Consider the following 22941-nt stretch of genomic DNA (forward strand, 5'->3'; position numbering starts at 1 on the left):
TAGTTAGAATAAGCTAGTTTGGAAATTAAAGTTTTTGTGTTGGCATGTTTGATTTTTTATTAAATCTCATTAAAACAACAAATGAGGAGATATTTTGTAGCCAACATTTTGGAATCATCATCATCATTTGCTAGTGTAACTTGGAGAAGTAGAGAAGATCGAAATGCTTGTAAAGTCTAGGCTTATCTTAAGTGATTAAAGGTTGTTGAGTAAAACCTGATAATGATGGAATTAATGGTATTATTTATCAGAGAATTCGTGTAGATAATTTCAGTATGTAAATAAAGTGATAAAGCTTTATCTTGTGGTTGGAGGTCATGCTATATTCATGGCCTATATATTAACATCTTAATAACAATAGTGGTGGACAATTTTTTTAATGTATTTAGCATTTGGATTTTGCTATTTTATTGGGTAAATTAGTAACACTCTTTTAGGTATTTGTTGGCGAGATTTTTATTGTTTGTATATGAGGATATTTTGATAAGAGTGATTTGTAACAATTTGGGTTCAATATTGAGACAACAATTATCGATTGGTGTAAGTAAGGTAGTTTGGGCTTTAGCTGATAGTTGATCCGGACGAATTGTGGAATAAAATCATTCTTTGAGAAAGGCTTCATAGAGTAGGATTGAAAAATCTAAACTGCATTAACAAATGTCGAAACCAGTTTTAGATTTAAAAAAACGGGGATCGACTTTGAAAATGAAAATGGGAGTTGCCACCGATCTTTTATTGAGGTGCGATCGGATCACCTTGAAAATAATTTTAGGTCTGCGAATTTTGAGAAAACAGGTTCGGGAGTCGGTTATGCACGAGGAAGGGTTAGCACCCTCGTGACGCCCAACATTGGTACCAAATTGATTGGTTAATGTCTTAGAGTGGAAATTTTGAAAAGATTTTAAAAATACAATCCTTTTAAATTTTAAATTTGAATAAACCAAATTGAGCAGCAAGATGTACTCATTTTGCAGAAATAAATTGCTACACTCAGTGAGTTAGGGTGTAACAATTCAATCTTCAAAATTAGATTTGTTCCCTTTTTAAGAAAATCATGTGTTTAATGAAGGTTACTTGATTTTTAAGTCAATCAAGAAACCAAAATCCAGTAAGTTAGGGTTCAATTTCTCGAAATTCCTAAACCTCAAATATTACCTTTATTTTAAAATCGGGACAACAAAATATCGTATCCAGTAAGTTATGATCCAACATTTTGTAATCTTAAGAATTTTATTTTAACAATCGTATGGTTTTAACAAAATGAACACTTGATAATCTAAATTCATCGAGAAAAATTGAAGCCCAGTAAGTTAGGGCACAATTCTCTCGGGAGCTTATGAACACCACGCTTTTTTAGGAACTTTGAAATAAAACAATTATAATGCTTTAATGAATGCAATTCTTACAAATAGAACATAATTGAATAGCAATACATGTAATGTAAAAGACAAATAACTATCTAAATTTAAACTAGAAGCAATCAAGCAAGTAATAGGCTAATATAAACATTCTTTAATCATGTTATACAAACATCCACATTAATAATTAAGCAACCTAAAAATTAATAATCAATAAATAAAAAACTTTGAAACAATAAGAAAAAGGAAAAGAAAAAAAATAGTAACAATGAATAAGATGAATATTTGATACAATTTTGGTAATTGAACCAAAAAAAACAAATAAAAGGGTTGAATAAATTCTAATGAAAGATTTTTAAAAAAGGGAAATAAAATAAAAGTGAATAACATAAAATTAGCACTTATATTTTGATTTATAAAAAAAAATCTAGTATAAATAATCATACATACATAGTAATAATGTACAAAAGTTAAATAAATGAAATAAAATAACAAATTTAAAAGGAATAAGGTTTCTATGCATAAAAAATATCATTTGAAATTAATAACATATTATTATATATATATACACATATATACTAAAAAATACTACATATACCTATATAAAAATATGAAGTATTATTAAAACTTGAAGTTAATTATATATATATACACGTGAACAAAAAATAAAAGGTATGTATAAATTATATTAAGGTAATATCCTAAACATATATAAGAATATTTATAAAATTAAGAATTGAGTATATAAAATAATATGATATAATAAAAAATTTATAGAAAGATTAGGTTAACTGATACCCGTATATATATAAAACTATTAAATATAATAACGACAAATGATAATAAACTAATTAATTTAACGAAAGTGGATCTATTTGAATTCAAACAAAATACTAAGGGTTAATTTAAAACAAATGAGCAATCGTCCATATTGAAAGCCACTGAAAATCACAGGGACCATCGTAGCAATTTAACACAAAAATCCTCTTTGGCTTACAGATTGAAATACTCAAAACGGCATCGTTCTAAACTGTACTCAATTGAAATCCGAATCAATAGTAAGATATAAATTAAAATAAATAAAAAATTTGAATCAAAGTCATATAAAATGTAGAAGGGTCTACTGCGCAAATAGATCGTACAACAAGAATGCGCGGATCCTCCCCGGGTCGGGTCACTGCGTGGGCCAAAGGCTGCTAAACGGCGCCATTTTACAGGCGTTTTAAAAGGCAAAAAATTTGCTACCCTACTGACTATTTCAGAATAAAAGAAAAGAAAAAGGATAAAAAAAACCCTAAGGGTTTCGTTCCCTGCCCAAGTGTCGCTCTTCGCCTCGACTCCGATCGTACCAGAGGAGGACGCGAGCTTCGACGGCGTCGACGTCAAGGTGATATCCCCTCCTTTCTCTGTGTTTTATCTCATGCATAAGAAAGTAAAAAAATAAAATAAAATAAACAATGAACCCACAAAAAAAATTGAAAGTCGCCTCTGTTTCCTTTTTTTTTTTGTTACACAAGATTCGTCATAAAAACAGAAAAGAAAGAAAAATGCAGAGAAAAAGATGAAAAGACACCTTCCCAAACTCAGTCTTTTTTTTGTTTTTTATTGATACTGGTGTGTAACCCTTACAAAAGGCTCTCTGTTTGTTCTTATAGCCGAAATCCGTGAGAAAAATGAAAAATAACCCCCCAAATCCCTTTTTTACATTTTTCTTATTTACTCCTCTTTTTTTCTGATTTGCTGTCGATTTCTCTTTTTTTCTTTGCCTTTTCTGCTTTGTTGCGTTCGTTTGTCCTTCTTGCAGGTACAACGTACGGAGGGTGGACGTGGCACGTACGGAGGCGAGCGCGAGGGCAAAGGCTCGGAGCGTACGGAGGCTGGTCACGCGCGGAAGGCTTGGCTGCAGCGCATGAATCTTTTAGGGTTTTATGTTTCTAATTTTTGTTTTGGGCTGCATTATGATTGGGCTAGGGGTATTGGGCTTAGGCTAATTGGGTTTAGGCTAATAGGGTTTAGTTTACTGGGCTGTGTTGATTTTGGGTTTGTAAAAACAGGACATTGTTTATTGTTTTTGTTTTTTTATTTTTTGTTTATTTAATCTGTATGGGCCCGTGCTAAAATTGGGCCTAAGAACAAATATTACATGTTATCTCTTTACTTTGCTTTCTGTTTACTTTGTCTTTAATTTGTTCTATTCGAATCTATTTCAACCTTCGTTCTAACAGAAGTTAGAACAAAATTATTTTTTAGCTACAAACCAAGTTACTTATTCCAACAATATTTCGATTATTAAAGTTGGAACAAAGTGCAAACCGAGGCTTCTTTAGTGTCAATCAGTAAAGCATAATTTGTTCAACGAATAATGTCAATAATGGTGATGATTGTTTCCACATCTAACATAAGTAAATGAACAAAGTGTAGATATGATGTTCTGGTGACCTGGTAGGCACAATGAGATTGCAAGAAAAATAAAGTACAAAAAAAAAATTAACACTTAAACAAGGAGCGCATTAACACACAATAATTTCAAGGCTTTAACATAAATATATATTCATTTTAGATTTTAGGGCTAGAATGTATGAAAATTGAAACATTAATTTACAAAGTTGAATTTCAAATGTGCAACATAACTAAATCCAGTCTTCAAATTTAAATAACTCATAAATCCCAAACAAAAGGAGTATATATGTTTACAATAGAACTAACCGTAACACAATGGATCTTATTAGCCAATTTCTCCTATGCAGTTTTTGGCCATTGCTTAAATAATGGCTTAATTGAACAGGACTATATCATTTGTTTGAGTTATGTATTTAAACTTTTTTTTATTAAACCCTAAACCCTTTTATCCCATTAATTGGATATCTAAACTATAATTCTATTACCAATCCATTAAAAAAATATCATTATAGCATTAAAATTTGTTAATATTAAATAAAATAAAAATATCTCCATTCCCTCTCTTTCCCCCCTAACCCTCTCGCTCCCTCTCTCCCCATCTTCTCACTCATTTCCCTTTCCTCCCTTTTCTCCAACATTTATTTATTTTTTCTTATCCCATTAATTTGATAGTTTCAAAGCTTAGAGATCTAGTGATTGCGAGGAAAAATGTGAAAGAAAAAATGAAAAAATAATTAAAAAAATAAAAATAAATAGATAAATAAATGAAGGTGTCAAGGGTCACAATTTGATTAGCTCTGGCTTTTTTTAACAGAGCATTATGGTGTGGAATTATAGTTTAAGTACTCGGTTCGACCAAAAAATAGTTTATTACCTAACTCAAACAAGGGATATAGTTTATGGATCTCTTATTCAATTAAACCTAAAAAAATTAAGGGTAAACTATAGGTCTGTCTCGAAACACAACACTGAAACTTGATAATTGAGTTGGATTTGAGTCCTAACTTTAAAATTGACCCCACAATAACTCGTAACTTAATGAATTAGAAACCTATATATAAATGAATGTACGTGTATGAACATAATGGGTGGTTTAATTGTTATGCATGATAATTATGATCTAAACTTTGTGAATATATGTTAAGTTAGTTTAAGTTGTTTCGATAACGTAATGTGACATCACACATTCGGATCTGACTACTAGGTTGGGTGTGAGGTGTTACAATGTTCATATTTTGGTTAACTAGATTTAAAAATTTCTTAGCCACTAACATTATGAAATTTAATAATTTGGTCACTTTGTTAAATCACGAGCGGCAACCTTTTTTATTGACATAATAATAAATTTAGTCATCCAATATTTACATATTATATCAATTTAGTCTTAATTTTAAAAATTTTAACAAATTTAGCCCTCAACTTTACACATTCTGTCAATTTAATTTTTCTTAATTTCAAAATTGAAAATTAAAAAACTTTAAAAAATAAAAAGTTATTTAAAAGTTATTTTCAATAAAAGTACATAGAATTTTATAAAAATACATATAAAATTATAAATAAATGAACACTCAACTTTCTCTCATTTTTTACATAAAATCTATTTATTAAAATAATACTTTTATAAATAAAATATTTTTTTAAAGACCCATGAACAAGACTTAAATCAAATTCAAAATTTTCCTTGTTTTTAGTTTATTTTATATATAAAAAAGTTTATTATACGTCTAGCCTTACTCCTCGTCAAATATATCGAGCATTAGACATCGCCTTCGCCCACAACCACTGGTACCAACAGCCCTTACTTCGAACTCCTTGATTTCCACATCCTCCATCATTGTGCCATCAAACTAGGATTTGGTTGTGGAGCTATCAAAATGGGCTTCTACCTATTAGGTCTCCAAGACTTCATCATCACCTATCTATCCTCAATTATATCCGCCCTTAAGCACAACCTCAAATGCAACAAACTTGTTTTAGGCAATAGTCTAAAGACATTGATTCTTATCTTTTTTTACTTCAGGCTGTAATTTTGATCCAGCCTAAACATGGTGGTCGTTAATAATATTGAAAAAAATGAAATGTTGAATCTATGTAAGTCTTCTTCATGGTTTTTTTTCCATGAATTGTTTTATTGATAAGATTATAATTTTATTTATAAAATTATTATTTTAATAAATAAATTTCATGAGAAAATATATAAATTTAGTTATTAATATTTTTCTAAATTTGAATGTATTTTTACCAAAAAAATATTTTTTAACTTTTAACTTTTAATTTTTAAAAATCAAGATTAAATTGATAGAATGTAAAAATTAAGGGCTAAATTTATTAGATTTTTTAGATTTAAGAAACATTAGATGGTCAGATTTATTATAATACCAATAAAAAACTACCACTATCGGTGATTTAACAGAAGAGTAACCAAAATATTAAATTTCGATAATGTCACTAACTAAAATATATATATTTTTAATTTAGATGACCAAAACAGAAACATGTTAATAATTGGATGATTATTTTTATAGTTTACTAAAAAGTTAAATGCTGTAAAATAATCATGAATCACATGTGGTTGTACGAAAACATTCAAATGCACTTGGCTCTTTGTCGAACTGTATGCCTACCATAGTCATTATCACTCTTTTCCCTTTATTGCTAGTATCTTCTCTTTCGTCAGCATTCTTGCTTGGACTTCTATGTATTCTCTCCTTATCATGTGAACTAAAATTTCCATATATAATTTTTTAGAATTAAATTCCATTACCAACTATATATTTTTGTAACTTTAATTATAAACATCGAAGCATTCCATTAACTATTTAAAAGCAAAGTGAAAAAAAATATCAAATTTCAAAATCGTTAATGACTAAATCAATTTTGATGAGCAAATAATAATACCCAACTATAGGTGACTATCCATGTAGGGTTCTTTGGTCAATATGGCTAATTCCAAGACCAAGACAAACCCTTGATTCAACCGTAGCAACAAGGAAGGAACATGGAAAAGGGCAGAAACATGAGACTGAAATCATATTTTGGACAACAACAAAAAATGGTTAAAATATAAACACGGATGGAGGTGAATAAATTGGAAACCGAATGCCCTTACTTTCTTTTTCCTTCTATCTTACATTTCTTGTAACTAAGACCCTTCTATGTTACAAATCAAAATTGCAGTGGAGTTTTCATTCACCACAGCTTGTCGTCTTCTTCTTACATTCTCAATTACAAACTGCCTTCTCAGCCTTTTCAAGCAATTATAATAAGAATTGCAGAAGCTTTATACCTCTCTTTCTTGGAAGGCACCATCTCAGCCGAGACTCCGTTGCCATCGTGTGTTTCAAATAAATATGTGATTGTTGACGTGGTGGATCAGTTGCTTTCGACAAATTTGGTGGTCAGTCATGCAAAATCATTCACTGTAACACCGGAGTTCAACAACAAAAAGAATGCTGAAGAGAAATCAATCCGCCCAAGGGCCAAATCCTGCTGTGGTGTAGGAGGGTTAACCAGAAGCCAGTAATGAAGAAAAAAATCAGTATGGAATAACATATGGGAGAGCACAAACATCGGTGGACTCTATCTGCAGAGCTTCTGCCCACACCTGTGGTGCCTCATCAATCTTGGAAAAACCCACCTTGGGCTTCTTCGATTGAGATCCATTACTGTGGAATAGCCATGATTGGTCATCAAAATCAGACCATTCTTCCATCTCAGGCACTGAAAGTACCTGGCTCAAATACTTGGAATCCGGATGGGGTGGTTTCTTACACACTTCATCCATTTGACTAGCTTGTGCACTTGCTGATAAATGCGTTGCCGGGGAAACAGATAACACCTGAGCTTCACTGGTACCATTCAACTTGTGTTCTTTAGCATTCACCTTAAGACCAGTTCCTGCCCCATGGCTATTGGAAGCGAGTGGGATGGGAGCTTGGCAAGATTCTAATGTTTTTCCATTGTCCATCAATAGAGAGGAAGAAGTTCTTGGCAACTTATTGGGTTTAAGGTCATTAACTGCGAGAAAGAAGAAAATAAAGAAAGCAGAACTTGTTATCAAGATGGCTATAGAGAAACTATTAATCCCTGCTAAGAAAAACAGAGAAACTATTGCCGTCAAAGCAATTACACGATTTTATGCACAGGTTTGTAGCAGTTTTCTAACAGATAAAGGGCAGCAAAATTTCAAATGATCATTGGCGATGATACATAGAATCATGGTATAAAACTCACCATGAAGAAATCCATTATTTTCCCAGTCCTTCCGCTTGCGGTGATTTTCCTCGACAACAGCGCCCTTGTTGCCCTCCTTAGAAGAATCTGATGCTTTCGGATTAATGGTGCCGACAGGGTCATCTTTATTGTTTCTTTTTAAGTTATCCAGCTCCAAATTCCTATGTTCACCTTTCGCCTTTGCCTTCTCTTCCTTCTTCTTCTCCTTCTTCTTCTTCTTCTTCTCTTTGTCCCTATCCTTATCTTTCCCATGACTTTTTTTCTCCCCATCTTTAGTCTTGTGCTTGTCCCTGATTTTATCGTCACTTTTTTTTTCTTTGGTTTTTTCTTTCCCTTCATCCCGCCTCTCATTACTACTCCCCACTTGTCTCGGGATCCCTTCAACTCTAGAATTAACTGCTCCAACAATATTCTGAACCATAGCATTTCCACCCGATCTTGTCTCGTCCCTGATTCCTTGCACATTTGACTTACTATCATCACTTCTCTTGTTCTTTTCCTTCTCTTCAACCAATGCATTGGCAGTCTTAGCCACCAATCTGACCATTCCCTCATCTCTTTTTGGTACGGTACCCATATGCTTTTCCTCCAATTGGTTTCCAGCTCCGGCACCTTCACCTCTGACCCTCCTCCCCAACTCATGCACAAATTTAGAATCCCTGAAATCTTCAGCCTGATGACTTTGGCTAAGCTTCTCCCCATTATAACCAGAAAATTGCCCTGCAAATTTCTTCTCACCTGAGAAACTGCTTCGATCTTTCTCACTACCCTTCTCTTTTGGGATAAACTTCTCCCCACTGTGGCCTTCAGATTTTCCAGGAAGCTGCTTCTCATCAGTGGTTTTCTCCCCATTTTGACCCTCGGGACGACCAGGAAATTTCTTCTCCTCCAAGTTATTACTTCTATCTTTTTCTTTATCTCGATCTTTTTCCTTCTTTTGTCTCTGTCTTTGTGTTTTTCCTTTTTGTCTTTCTTATCCTTGTGCTTTCCATCACTTTTGTCCTTTTCCTTTTTTCTTTATTTTCTCTCCTCTCCTTCTCCTTCTTCTCTTTCTTATGCTTCTTCTCCTTTTGCTTCTCCTGAAAATCTAGAATCATATTAGAAAAACATAGATTCATGAATCAAGCGCAAAAGATAATTTTACATAGCAGGGAATCAAACAAATCATCAGTAACCCTCAATAGATGAAATTTATACTAAAGGATCCATTATGCACCAAGTTGCAATTAATACTGAGAACAACGTTTTTGGAACTGGACCAATGGTCGAACAAGTCTGACCACCGATCCAATAATAAAAAATAAAAAAGAAAAATTCTGAAAAATAATTAAAAATAGGAAAAAGAATCAGAATTTTTAAAAAAAAAAATTATAAACACAAATAAATAGCAATAATGAGATAAAAATAAATTATACATTCCAAATTCAAATAAAAATTTAAAACATTAACAGAGTGGACTACATTAACCCTAAAACTTGGAAATTTTTAAAACATTATCCAAAGTCCAATATTCATCCAACCAAAATTAAGTAAAACATTAAAGCATTCCAATATAAAACATTAAGACATTTCAATCCAAAAGTAACCATAAAACATCAAAACCTTCCATTCTAAAGTTAGCTAATTAAAAACATAATGGCACTTAGGTTTTTTTGCTGGTTTTTTCTTCTTTAGTGTTTAGATTTCAGTTCTTTTAATTTTGCTGCCCCAATGTCCCAATTTAGCCATTTAGGTTAGTTTTTATTTTTCTTTCCTCTTTTCTTTTTAAGTACTAGGGATGATTTGGGCCGGTTGGTTTAAGCATTGGGGTTGGGCCAGTTGGGCTTTTTTTCCCAGGTTGGGCCATTAATTTGGGCTAAACATAAACAAACCAGTTCAACCCCGTTTCCAAGCGGTTCGCTCTAAAATCAGTCTAAACCCTTATCGGTATACTGGCTGGTCTGGATTAAACAACACTGACCGAGAACAAGTGTACTTATGAGTGAAAAAACTGTCGACGAATTACACACTAATCACAGCAAGAAATTTTCCAAAGGATTACTTAAAAGATTATCACAGAAGATAGTTCTCTGATAATTCTTCTTTGCATTATGTCCTGAAAAGACAAAGGAATTAAAAGAAATCCGATAGTTAGGGGGGAAAGGAACAACAACACACCAAAAAGACAACAAAAAAATGAATGCTTGTAGTAAGTGGCAGACAAACCATCATTTAGCAAGATATAATCGATCAGCAAAGCGAAAGTATTAGGTTTGAATAACTAGAATAGAATCTTAGTTTTCACACACCTCTACAATAAAAAGTTTTATGCTATAAGACACATAAAATACCCAGCTGTATGTCTAAGAAAGCTTTCTGGTAACATGCTACACTACGTTACTCTGACACGGGTATATTCAATATTTTGTAAATTTTGAATGTATTTGGAAAGTCCTTAAAGGGTCATATCATAAACTCATGCCTACATATGCATAGGACACAAGTACTTCAAGGAAAATGAAGAGTTGGAACAACATCAATGCTACATACCAAATTAACGAACAACTTCTACTAGTCAAAAAGTATAGGAAATGATACTCAAATCCATGGAGTACTGCATTTACACCAAAATGTACTGTAAATCTGTTCTATACTTAGGCTGCATATGTGATGAGGCAGGCACTCAACCTTTTATTAGGTATAGAAGCTGTAGAACAAAGGCTTGCAAGAAAATGGAATGTAGTTAATACAGCAACCTTTACAGCAGACGACAGAGAGATTTGCATTACCAATCCCCTAACGGTTTCAAGAAAATGAGAACAAGTAGTGAAGTACTAGAAAACATCCATTCACAAGAAATTCACAGGATATAACATGCCTAGTCACGTACATTGTCCAGTTAAATTTAATATGCAAGCATTCATCATTAACAAAGCAGTTATACATTGCACTTGAATAAGGAAGCCTTAGAGGAATAGAATTTATAGTTAAAAAGGAGCTGCTAATGCAATCAGCATTTTCCATAAAATAAGGAAATATAGTCTACCTACTCCTTTCTCTCAATAACAGATCGCTATAACCAAGCTAGATCAATAAGAGAAAACAAAAAATAAATGGCTCAAAACAAACTTAATTAACTGTATTCTAAAACACAAGAAAGAATAATGTGAAAGCCAACATAAACAAACTTCATTTTCCTTATTGCAAATTACTTGGAATTCTTGATGCCTTTTATTGGTGTATTTAATGCCAAAGGTGGAACTACACTTTTTCTCCCAAGTATTATGCAGTAAAACACAAATGAGAGTGCAATATACCCATGAACTGCTTAATACCCCAATGAACAAGAACTGTTATATACCCCAACGAACATTGCTTAAAAATATCGCTTCTCCAAAAAGTCAAATTCTCAATGAAGTAATTTGGGCATTTTCTGACTTCCTCATTTACTTTTCTTCGGAGAAATTGGTACCTTTTGAGGGAGACAGGAGGAAGGGAATCTTTCATGTCCTCTAAAATTACACACTCACTCAGGAAAAACAAAGCAAAACTTTCTAGAACATGCTTAAATCAAATGTTTGTAAAGATGCAACTGGTATCATATCAAAAGAGCATCTATTTCCTACTCTTCCTACTCCTAGACTACTAGAAGCTTTGCAACACAGGTAGAACTAGGGTTGTAACCGAACCAAGCCGAGCCTGATTAATGAAGGCTCAAGTTGATCTAAATTGAACAATTCGATCTTGCTTAATTAAGCTCAACAGCTCAAACCCAACTCCTATGTCTCAGCCTCCCTTACTTTATTGAGTAAAAACCATAAACAAATTCAAATTCAACCTTAATTTGCAACAATCATCTCTCAAGATCCCACTTCATGACTAAGAAACATGTGATTTTGAATCTTAAAGTCTTTATTGATCAGTTCAGACCATGAAATTAAAGTATTAATGCAGAAGAAGTTTGTTGCTGATGCCGCTGCTATTGTTGATGCTGAAGGAGTTGCTGATATTCCTGTAGCTAATGTTGTTGGGTAGAAGACAAGAGGGTGGTTCAGGGAAAGGGTGAGGCCCCTTGGTGAGAGTAAGGTTGGTTGCTGGATGAGATGAAAAGGAAACATTCAAACGTTAGGAGAGAGAGGAAGGAGGTCGAAGCTCACGTTAAGTGTGAACATAAAATTAGCTATTTAGGGTGTGTTTAAGTATTTATATATTTAGGGTAAATTTGTAATTCAATAATTAATTAATGAAAGTATATATTAAAAATACAGAAACTCAGCTAGGCTCATGAGGTACTCAAGTCAAGTATTAGAATGCGAAGAGACATATCCTGGAAATCGAATTGGGATCTACTACAGGGAATTAATCAGAATTATTCCTTTATGATCTAATATACCCCTAGTACACTTACTAAAAATTCATTCAGATACATATCCTGGAAATCGAATTGGGAGAATACACAAGGGGAGTGGGAATTTGAAACAAGAACATAAGAGAAGCCAATTTTGGTACACCGTAGAAGAGTAGAAGTTCTTTGAATATGAGGACATATAAAGAAGTTATATGTCACTGTTAATATCCCACTGGAGAGGATATATTTCTTATGTAGCATCATAGTAAAGCTGAAGATATGGATTATCAATATTTAAATTACCAAATGCAATAAAAAGAGAAGGAAGAAGAAATATATATTGAATATGGAAGAGAGGCAAAAAGAGTCACACGTACACAAATTAACATTAATACTTCATTAAACAATCACCTTCAAGCACAGCTAATTTCATGCAAACATGATCACAACTAGCATTAGCAAAATTAAAAAATAAATTTAAAAGAAAAAGAATAACTCGTTCAGTGTGAGTAAAAGAAAGTCAGAGCCCTTGGATCTACTTGTTCTTAAATTAAGTCAAATTAAGCAAAAATCTGTACCTTTAACTAGCATTCAACACTCAACCAGAAAGCTCTTGGATTAATTATTAAAACTGCATAGCCAGTGACTTTTGGACATCCAAGTGTCTTAGACAGAAGACATAACCTACCTAATGAAGTTTCAAACAGATGGAACTAAATACTACGCCATATTGAAACCACAAGCAATACAACTTGTTTCTTCTGGCATATTTAAAGCACTTCCTTCAATTTCATACACTTAAATGAGCTAATTAGTTCACTCTCAATCTGACTAGCAAAAGCTGCAAAAAACTAACTCTATATCTTCCAGTTCAAATCACTTGATCTGAACAGGCCATATTTTTCAACTCCATTGGTGCCACATTAATTTGTCATAGCTAAGTTTCTTATGCAAAAAAATATATTTAGTCCAAACACAAACAGGTTATCCCAATATTCTAACAGATATTAACAAAGTCAAAACTTGGGAACAAACTGCTTCTTCAAGATATTGTAAAACAGGCATCAAAATAAGTAATCCATTCTTAACAAATTAATAATTTAAAACCCAAGCCAATAGGACCAGCCTGTGTATACTCAAAACTGTCACTTATTTCAGGGCGGAACAAGAATATAACATATGTAATAACAAAGGGAAAAGGTAACAAATTAAGAAAGAAGAATTGTTGAAAAAAAAAGTAATCTTCAGGAACAAACATGAACTTTCCTTCATATATGATTCCTAGAACAAGTCCAACATCATTCACTAGAGTTTTGTGCACAGTAGATTAAGAAGGAACCACCTAGTGATGCAATATCCTTAAGTGATGCAAAATTCCAAAATCCTAAGTCAGATTCCAACACCATAACAATAACTGAAAATAAAGCTATGAAAAGGGTTCATTCACTCATAAACATCACAAATAGTGCCTAATGGTGAGTACCTAAATTAAGCACCAGAAGTACTGTTCTATCACTTCAAATAAGCTTCCGTTCTGCTATTCATTCCTAGATAATTAAGATCTTATCTTTCAGAATATACAAGCTATCAGTCTAAACCACTAAATCACATAAGTACTTCCATAAGCAAGCCATTGCATTTTTCTTGAATCCCCAGTAAAAGCAATCACAAAATATTATGAATACATAAAGTATAGGTTTGAGTCAAGCAAAATGTTACAGAACATAAGTAAACGGTGTTAACCTTTTTTAGAAAGTCTGCATCATCGGTCCTAGCCTTCTTTTCATATCCTGGTGGTGGGAAGGGAAAGCAACGCGACATTTCACAGAAGTTCAGAAACCAATACACGAATGCCTTCCGAAAGCCAAAGCACTTGAATTATCTTCCAGAAGCAATGTTCCAGAAAGGGAACAACCAGAAACTATGCTCCGTATCCCTTCACACATTTCCAGCTTCAATGTTCCTCCATGAGTCCTATCACTCTTAACAGCTCAAAAAGTTCCTAAAACCCACCACGCCCCTTAACCACTCTAACCTCAAAGGTAACCCCAAGTCAACTATCAACCACTAAAGAAATCACTTCAATTGCAAAAATTGCCACTGCAAGTCCGGGATCACTTACTAAACCCTAGTATAATCTTACACTAAGCTACTTCAACAATGCCCGAAATAGAAAGCTAACTTAAAGAAATGCTCTTTTGATCAAGAATTCTAGCTCAAAAGTTATGTTAAACCAAACGGTTTTCTTAGAAACAAAAATGGTCCAGTAAAATCTGACCTCCTATGGTGTCTTCCCGGACAATAAGGAATCATCACCTCCTCCTTCCAATAATAATCCAATACCAAAACCATCCCCCAATTGAGATCGAACACATAAAAATACTGAAAACCCTAACACCCTTTTGTCTAAAACAGGTAAAAATATTCAAGCTTGTCTGATCACTGTATACACAATTCCATAAGAAAGCAATCTTCTTCCATGCCCAAAAGCCTTGCAAATCACCATTTTTCTTAAGCAATCTGTTCAAAAACCGAAGTTTGAGGCAAATAACTCTTCAATCCGACAACCCAAATACTGGAGCTTGAGCCCATTTCTACTCTGATCGGAACCCTAATCAGTTCCCAATTTAGGAAATTTCCCCAATCTGTTGATCCGCATGAAAACCCTAAAAAAGAAAACCCATCAAACAAAAACTTCTACTGAGTAAAAAATTAAGTACCCATTAAGAAACAAAAATCATGGAAACCCAAATTTTATCTAACAACGATTAAACAAAAAAAATCTCGAAAAACCAAGAAAATTTAAAAAAAAAAAAAGGAAACACTTTTGCTCCGAGAACCTTAGGGTAAATGGGTATCGATCAAAAAGCGAAAAGGAAAGATTTGATTCAAAACGTAAATTCTGTTTTGTTTGTTTTTTTCAGAAAAGGAGAGAAAAACCAACTTTTGAAAAACAAAAACAACATTGAAATATTGAAGATAAATGGGAAGATTAATAATTACCTTGCCCGCAACAAAGTGGGCATTGTAGAAAGGAAGAATAAATAGATCCTTGTTTGTTTGTTTGTTTGTCAGATTAATAAAGATTAGATTTATAGAAATATAGAGTTAAAAGGAAATAGATAGATAGAAAGAAGAAGTAAGCTAAGTTTAATCTCAGTTTCAATCTTGTTTTGCAGTCATATGATTAATATTGTTTTAGGTTTTTTGAAAGGGTCTGGGTATATTTAAGAGAGAGATGGATGGAAAGACCAAGAGAGAGAGAATGAGAAAAGCTTGTTTTGCAACAACAAGGCCCTTACTATGATTTCGTTCGGAAGTTACACGCGAAAGAGAGAGAAATATATATATAAAATGAGAAAAGAAAATTAAAAACCAAACAAAGAGAAGAGAAGAGAAGGGGAGGGGAGGGGAGGGAAGAGAAAAGAAAAAGAAAGGAAAAGGAAAATATATAGAGTTAGTGGATTGTTAGACGCTTTTTACAACTTTACAAATTAAAGATTACATTAGATTACACTCTCTTAGATGCCTTAAAGAGATCAGAAGATATGACTTTTAGTTAATTAATATGATGATAAGCATACATTTTTTTTAAATAGAAATTATATTTATGTGAAGAGATTTTTACCTCACATACTAGACTTCGTTAACAATGCCATGTCAATATATACAAATGGTCTTTGTATAAAGATATCAACTTGATTGATGCAATACAAATTTAATGATCAACTAAATTCAAAAAATTAAGAATCAAGAAAGTGCAAATAAATAAATTCAGGAATCAAATTATATATTATCACTTTCTAATTATAAATTATAAAATAAATATAAGATGTAAAAAATTGAAAAAAAAAAACCTGTGTGTTGTACGTAATATGGTGTGAGGGTACATGTCTTCCCCCTCTCTCTCTCTATTCTTTTATGGGAAAGATTTCATCTCACCATCAATGGTAGTGGATACTGCAAATGAGATTTATTCATTTTGGATTTGCGTTTTTTTTTGTATTAATTTAGATATTTTAAGCAGTTAATTTGGAATGTATTCATTTTTTGTGATTTATCATTCTTTTTTTCTTTTGAATGTTTGAATTTATTTCTTGAATCTTTTATTATTATAAATAATGGGTTCGAATTTGGATATTTAATTTTATTTTTATTTTTAATTTTAATTTTTTTACTTGTTAAGTTGGAATATTTGAGGGATAATATTGTTGAATTTAAATTTGGCATTGAGATGGTAATAATAAGTCTAGTCACTTTTTCTTTAATGGAGGTGGAATGTAGAGTGGATGGTTTTAGTAATCATTAACTTTCTTTTAAATTACTATTTTACGGTTAATACTATATCCATCGTATATTAAAATTATATATACATGCTAATGCAAAAACTTGTGAGAAATTATACATACTTCTAAATTTTATATTAAAAAAATTGCATATACTTACAAACATAAAATATATTTTTTTTTTGTAAATTACAATAACAGGGCAAAACTTGAATAACCAACGCCAATTAATGTAACTCAAACTCAAGTCATATTTAAGATGGTGAATACCTTTAACCATCCATCATATAAAATTCATAAAAGTGTAACTTTTGCACTTAACAATAGAACCCTAAATATGGATAATATTTATCATTTTCTCTTTTGAAGAGTAGAGAGAGAGAGGGGTTTGTAGTTGTCAACCCAAATATCTCATACTTCCTTAAAATTATAATAAAAAATTAATGTAATTTTTATTTTAAATAATTTATGATTTAATTAATCCAATCGGAGATTCTCAGCAATAATAATTTATAGTTGATGATACTCATCAAGTGAATCTCAATTTATTTGAAAAATGAAAAAAACTATACTATGAGGATATTTTTATCATTTTATATTTTAGGTAAAATCTAAAAAATACATGTGTGATTTATACTTAAAACACAATTTTTAATATATTAACTTTACCATTTCAACCAATATTCTATTTATCTGTTACATTAAATTTTAATTAAGTATTTATTATATAAATATTCTTCACTTACATAGTATATATGTTATAATCTAATAATAATAATCTTCTCAAGTGAATAAATTAAGATAATGTTTTATATAATGTTATTACTTTGTATTTTTTTTTCAATTCACTTAAATTTTATTGACTTTAAAAAATTTTAATTACATATTTAAATAATTTTTTTATAATAATATTTAAATAATTATTGTGTTAATAAATAGTACATTGTTGATGTGAAATTCAATGGACGTAAAAGATAGTTCATATTATAGTTGAGAGTCATTGTTAATATATAAATGTGGGGATTAGGGGATGTGCTCTTTTGGAACTCTTCTTGCTATTGATGGAGGGAGTTTATATAAACGAGTTGAAATTTCATTTGAGTCTCATCAAATGAAAGCGTATTAAGTAGAGATTCATGAAAAGTTTTAATAAGGTGCAACTAAATATGATAAAATGTGACTAGACGTGATTGTATTCTAACCTAATAAGTTGGTGTTGAAGTCTAATTTAACATGAGCCTTAAGTAGATTTTTTCAGGATTTGGAAGAGCCTTTTTGTTTGAGTAATTATCTTGGCAAATCTCTTTTAGCTAGGGCGAAGTTTTCTCAAATGATTTGTGAAGAAGAGGTGGTTTGAATCAACATATATTTTGTTGTATAGTTTATATATGAAAACTATAAGGGTAAATTACACTCATGATCATTCTAAAATAGAATCTATCCTATTTTGGTCATTCTAATTTTTTTTTCAATTTAGTAACGGTGAGAAGTAGTCATTGTCGTTAAATTTTCTGTTTTCTTTTAACTGATTGCTAATGTGGCACATTGACACATTGAGCGATTAACATGTGGCATTTTTTATTGACTCTTGACTAAAGTTTAGGGACCTCCCTATAATTAACCCAAAACTTTTTTCCCTCTAAACTTTATAGAAAGGTCCATAAACTTTAGTCAAGAGTCAATAAAAAATATTACATGTTAGTCACTCAATAGGCTAATGTGCCATGTCAACAATTCGTTAAAAGAAAACGAAAATTTTAACGACAGTGACTAATTCGCACAATTATCTTATTTAGAATGACCAAAATAAAACAGACCTAATTTTAAAGTGATCATGAATGTAATTTATCCAAAAAGTAAAAATCACATAGTTTAGTCTTTTATCATTTTATATGTCTTATTGCTATTATTATTGCATATTTGATATTTTTACTATTATTTTATTTTAATAATATTTACTAACATAATTACAATTTTTTATCATACTGTTTTAAAATATTATATCCATCAATTAATATTTAGTTATATTAATGTAGGTTAAATGAAATTACTAATATTAATAAGTTGAAAATATGAAGGATTACTGCGCTATTAAGTTGTGGCACACATAAATGTAGGTGATATTTTCTTTATAATATTAACAACATATTTATACTATTAATCAAATCTTTAATTGAGTTAATGTCACGGATCAATCAGATATTAGTTCAATTAGAAAAATTATGAAAACATTGTTCAATAATTAAATTAAGTTATATTTTTTCGTGAATATTTTAATTTTTTTATTTCAAAGAACCAAAATAATTAAAATTTTGCATGTGGATCAATTTGAATTTATGTTATTTATATATAGCAATAACATATTAACTTTATCACTATATTAAAGTTTTATTTTAATATAATATATATTAGTTGTGTTTACGCTTTTAATTTTTATTTTACTCACAATTTAATCTTTTTTATTTTAATATTTTATATATTTTATTTTTAAACTATATATTTTATTATTTATTATATATTATTTTATAACTATGGTTTGTTTTCTAATTATGTAGGTTTTACAGCCACGCGTGTACGATATAATTTCTAGTAAAAGAAATAAAAGATTATGTATGATAACAATAGGAGGGTGAAATAACTTTGAAAAACCCAAAATTTTCAGAAAAGAAAATTCTGGTCATAAATAAAAATATGATTCAACATAGTATAATAATATTACAGTGTAGAAAGAAGCTGAGAAGAGAGCGGACGCGCTTAGGAGGAGCGTGAAAAAAGAAAAGGCTGCCAAGTTACATTAGGAAACCATTTGGGGAAAGCACATGTGGGTAGGTTTCCACTTGCCTGTTACCTATTTAATCTCAAACCTAGTGCTTAATAAACACGTGGCACCGCCCTAACCTATCATCTCAACTATCTGTCCGTACACGTGTAATTTTATCACTTTTCCTTACAAAGAAAGATGAATTGTGTGTGATTTGTCTCTTCTCAACACCTTCCCCCACGTGATCCTGTTTCTCAAATTTATCCTATTAGTTTTATTATTTTATAATAATTGTTTTATTTGGGCAAACTTTTTTTTAAATAAATACAACTCAAAAATCAACAATAACATGAAGTCATCTAGATGGGATCTTCTATCGGACATAAACCAATTCTTCTGTCTTATACTGCCTTAATCATTTTGTTTGCGAGTTTATTTTCATCTTAGGGAATATGTTGCATACCTCATTAATTTAAAAGCTCCAACAAAGCATGAATTCTCTTTATCAAAGTAGAGTTGGAATCTCCAATTATTCCTTCTTGAATGATGTTGATTGTTTCAAGACTGTCCATCTGAATTAAGACTCTATCGATTCCCAATTTCAACCCATCAAAAATAACCCAAAGTTCAAAATCTAGAATTGCACAATTGCCCAAATATCTACTGAAACAAATAATCCACCCCCATTACGATCTTGTAGAAATCCTTCAGCAGTAGCGAACGCGTCTTCTGCTCTAACAACGCCATCCATATTCAAACGTATCCAACTGTTTTGTAAGGAAGGGTCATACTCGTCCTTGAAGATTTATGAATGCGAGAATTTGAAATGGAAGCATATTGCTTTGCCCAACTTAAGGAACCTTTTATGACTGCATCGTGGCTCCAAGACAATCCTTGAAAGATGTAAAGGGTGCGATTCTTCCAAATACGCCAGATAAGAATTTTGAATAGTCTGTGCCAATTATTTCCTCCTCCCAAAATAGCCGATTGTTGATTGTTGAGATTATGCTCTATCCATTGCTAAAGAGACCCTAAGAAAAAAGAAGGATGTTTACCTGTTGGAATTAACTGATTCCAGATGCCTCTAGCCGCAATGCAGTCTCTTAAAACATGTAACACATCTTCATAACCATGGGCACAAATTCCACAAGTAGTATCCACTCCTATTCCTTTTCTTCTTCACTCCACATTAGCAAGTAATCTATCTTTTAAGGCAAGCCATATAAAGAACCTCACCCTTTGCGGTCCTTGGAATTTCCATGGAATTTTCCAAACTACTTCATTCGAATTCCAATCCCCTTCTCGAAGCTTCTTGTACGCATTTTTAATAGAGAACGAACTAGACATGGTGCCTCCTTAACTAATTCTGTCTGTCCTAGAATTTGGCTGTAGTGGAGGAGTCCTCACAATCTGATAAATAATCTCTTCAGGAACCCAAATTTGAAAGAAATCTAAGTTCCATTCACCATTTTCAATAACCATATCGCTGATAGCACAATTCATATTTAGATTAGAGTTAAGAGGTATCCTTTTATATAAAGGCCCAATATTTGGAATCCAAGAGTCTCTCCAATGGTTAATGCTTCGTCCATCTCCAATAGACCAAAAGAGATTCTCATGGATGAGAGGCCATACCTTAAAAAGAGATTTCCACAAAAAAAGAACTTTGTGATCTTGATAAAGTTTCCGACAGGCCATTTTGAACCCCATACTTTGATCTGAGAACACTATCCCACAGTGAAGGCAAATTAGACACGATGTTAAAGTATTTGGGCAAGCTTTAGAAAATATTAATCACTAAACTTTGAAAAGTTACGTAATGATTATTAATAGTATCGAATTACTACATTTTAATCATTCATTAGTTAATTTTTGTTATCCCTTGACTTGTTGAAATATAGTTAAAATATTAATTTTGTACTTTTCAAATTTTTTAATGATAGTTGTTTGAATCACTTTGGTCTTTATTCCTTTTTTTTTGAAGCACTTTAACTCTGTTGGTTTCGTTTTTGATCAAATTGATCTTTTTTTGACGGAATTGCATATGTGTCCATTAGTTTACTGATAGTCAACGGCATGCACCGATGTGGCACTTTACATGTGTATAATTGCTGACATGGTACTATTTTGTCTTATACGTTATAGTTAAAATATTAATTTTGTACTTTTCAAATTTTTTAATGATAGTTTTAAAAAATTAAAAAGTTTATAAATATATATAATCTTTTTTTCTAAAATTATAAAATATAATTTCAAAAATATATTTCTATGTATTTAAAAAATAAAAAATAAATAAAATTTAAAAGACATAATACCAAAAATAGCCTTTTAACGTTTGTGATCAATCACTTTGGCCTTTATTCTGTGTCTAAGCACTTTAACTCTCATAGTTTCGTTTTTGATAAAAATTGATCATTTTCTGACGGAATTGACGATGTGTTCGTTAGTTGACTAATAGTCCACAGCATGTGTTGATGTGGCACTCTACATATGTATAATTGTTGACTTAGTGCTATTTTATCTTATACGTCATATCAACGAAACAATTAAAAATAATTCAAAAGGTTATAGAAAATATTAAGAAAAATCTTTTAAAAAATAATTGCAAATAAAAAATATATTTAAAACCTAATTGTTTTAGTTATATTTTTCAAGCTATTAAAAATATTATGAAAATGATTTGATTTTTTTCCCTTAACGAAGATTCAAAGTTTGATTCATGTTCAAAGGGTTAAAAAGAGACTGGATAAGAGTTTAAAGTTTTCTGACCATCGTTGGCGACAGCTGGCGTAACGATTTGGCGTCGATTTTTGGATTTAGTGGTTGTTGTTTTTAGATTGCTTTAGAACAGAGAAAAAATTGAAGGGCGAGAGAAGGGAGAAGAGAATATTTAAGAAAAAAAAGAAGAAGTTTTTGTTGTATTTAATTAAAAAATTAATGAAAATCAAATAGAGTTTCAATTAAAAAGAAAAGGTAAATTTGATGGTGGGACCATGGATTAAAAATTGAAAAATGGAATATTTTTTAATTTTTATTTTTTTTCTTTGCTTAAAATTTTTAAAATTTTGAATTTTTAAAAATATTTATTTATTTTTATAGTTTCTTAATTTTTAATTATTTTATTGACATGACATATAAAATAAAATAGTGCCAGGTCATCAATTTTTCACACATGGAGCGGCATATCAACAAATATTGTTGACCGTTAGTCAATTAACAGACAATCATCAATTCCGTCAAAAAATAAACAAAATGATAAAAAAAAATAGAACAATAACAGTTAAAGTGCTTAAAAAAAAGAATAAGGGCTAAAGTGACTAATCAATTGAATGTTAGGTTTATTTTTATATTATGCCAATTTAAAAAATTATAATCAAATTCCTAATAACATTTACTATTATTGCTAAAGATCACGTGGCTTTTCAAAATATCATGAAAAGCATATGCAACTAAAATCTCACCCATTGAGTCTAAAGTCTTAATTTTTTATCTAATGTTTATATCCAAATTTCCTACAATATTTTGGACTTATACAAATAACCCATACTTCTAATAAATTTGAACTTAATATTTTTT

The 22941-nt window shown here is 31.1% G+C and overlaps 1 protein-coding gene across 1 annotated transcript; it reads right to left on the reverse strand.

Annotated features, from left to right (window-relative positions):
* Nucleotides 1–6777: 6777 nt before the first annotated feature.
* On the reverse strand, nt 6778–15741 carry LOC107914738 (glutamic acid-rich protein). Its single transcript, XM_016843749.2, is given in 6 exon segments — nt 6778–7775; nt 7992–8927; nt 8930–9001; nt 9004–9070; nt 14062–14984; nt 15322–15741. Coding segments are annotated over 5 exon segments (1635 nt in total). The 5' UTR covers nt 14140–14984; nt 15322–15741; the 3' UTR covers nt 6778–7293.
* Between the last annotated feature and the right edge of the window lie 7200 nt (nt 15742–22941).

The sequence above is a fragment of the Gossypium hirsutum genome, chromosome D10 (genome assembly GCF_007990345.1).
Source record: "Gossypium hirsutum isolate 1008001.06 chromosome D10, Gossypium_hirsutum_v2.1, whole genome shotgun sequence".
NCBI lineage: Eukaryota > Viridiplantae > Streptophyta > Magnoliopsida > Malvales > Malvaceae > Gossypium > Gossypium hirsutum.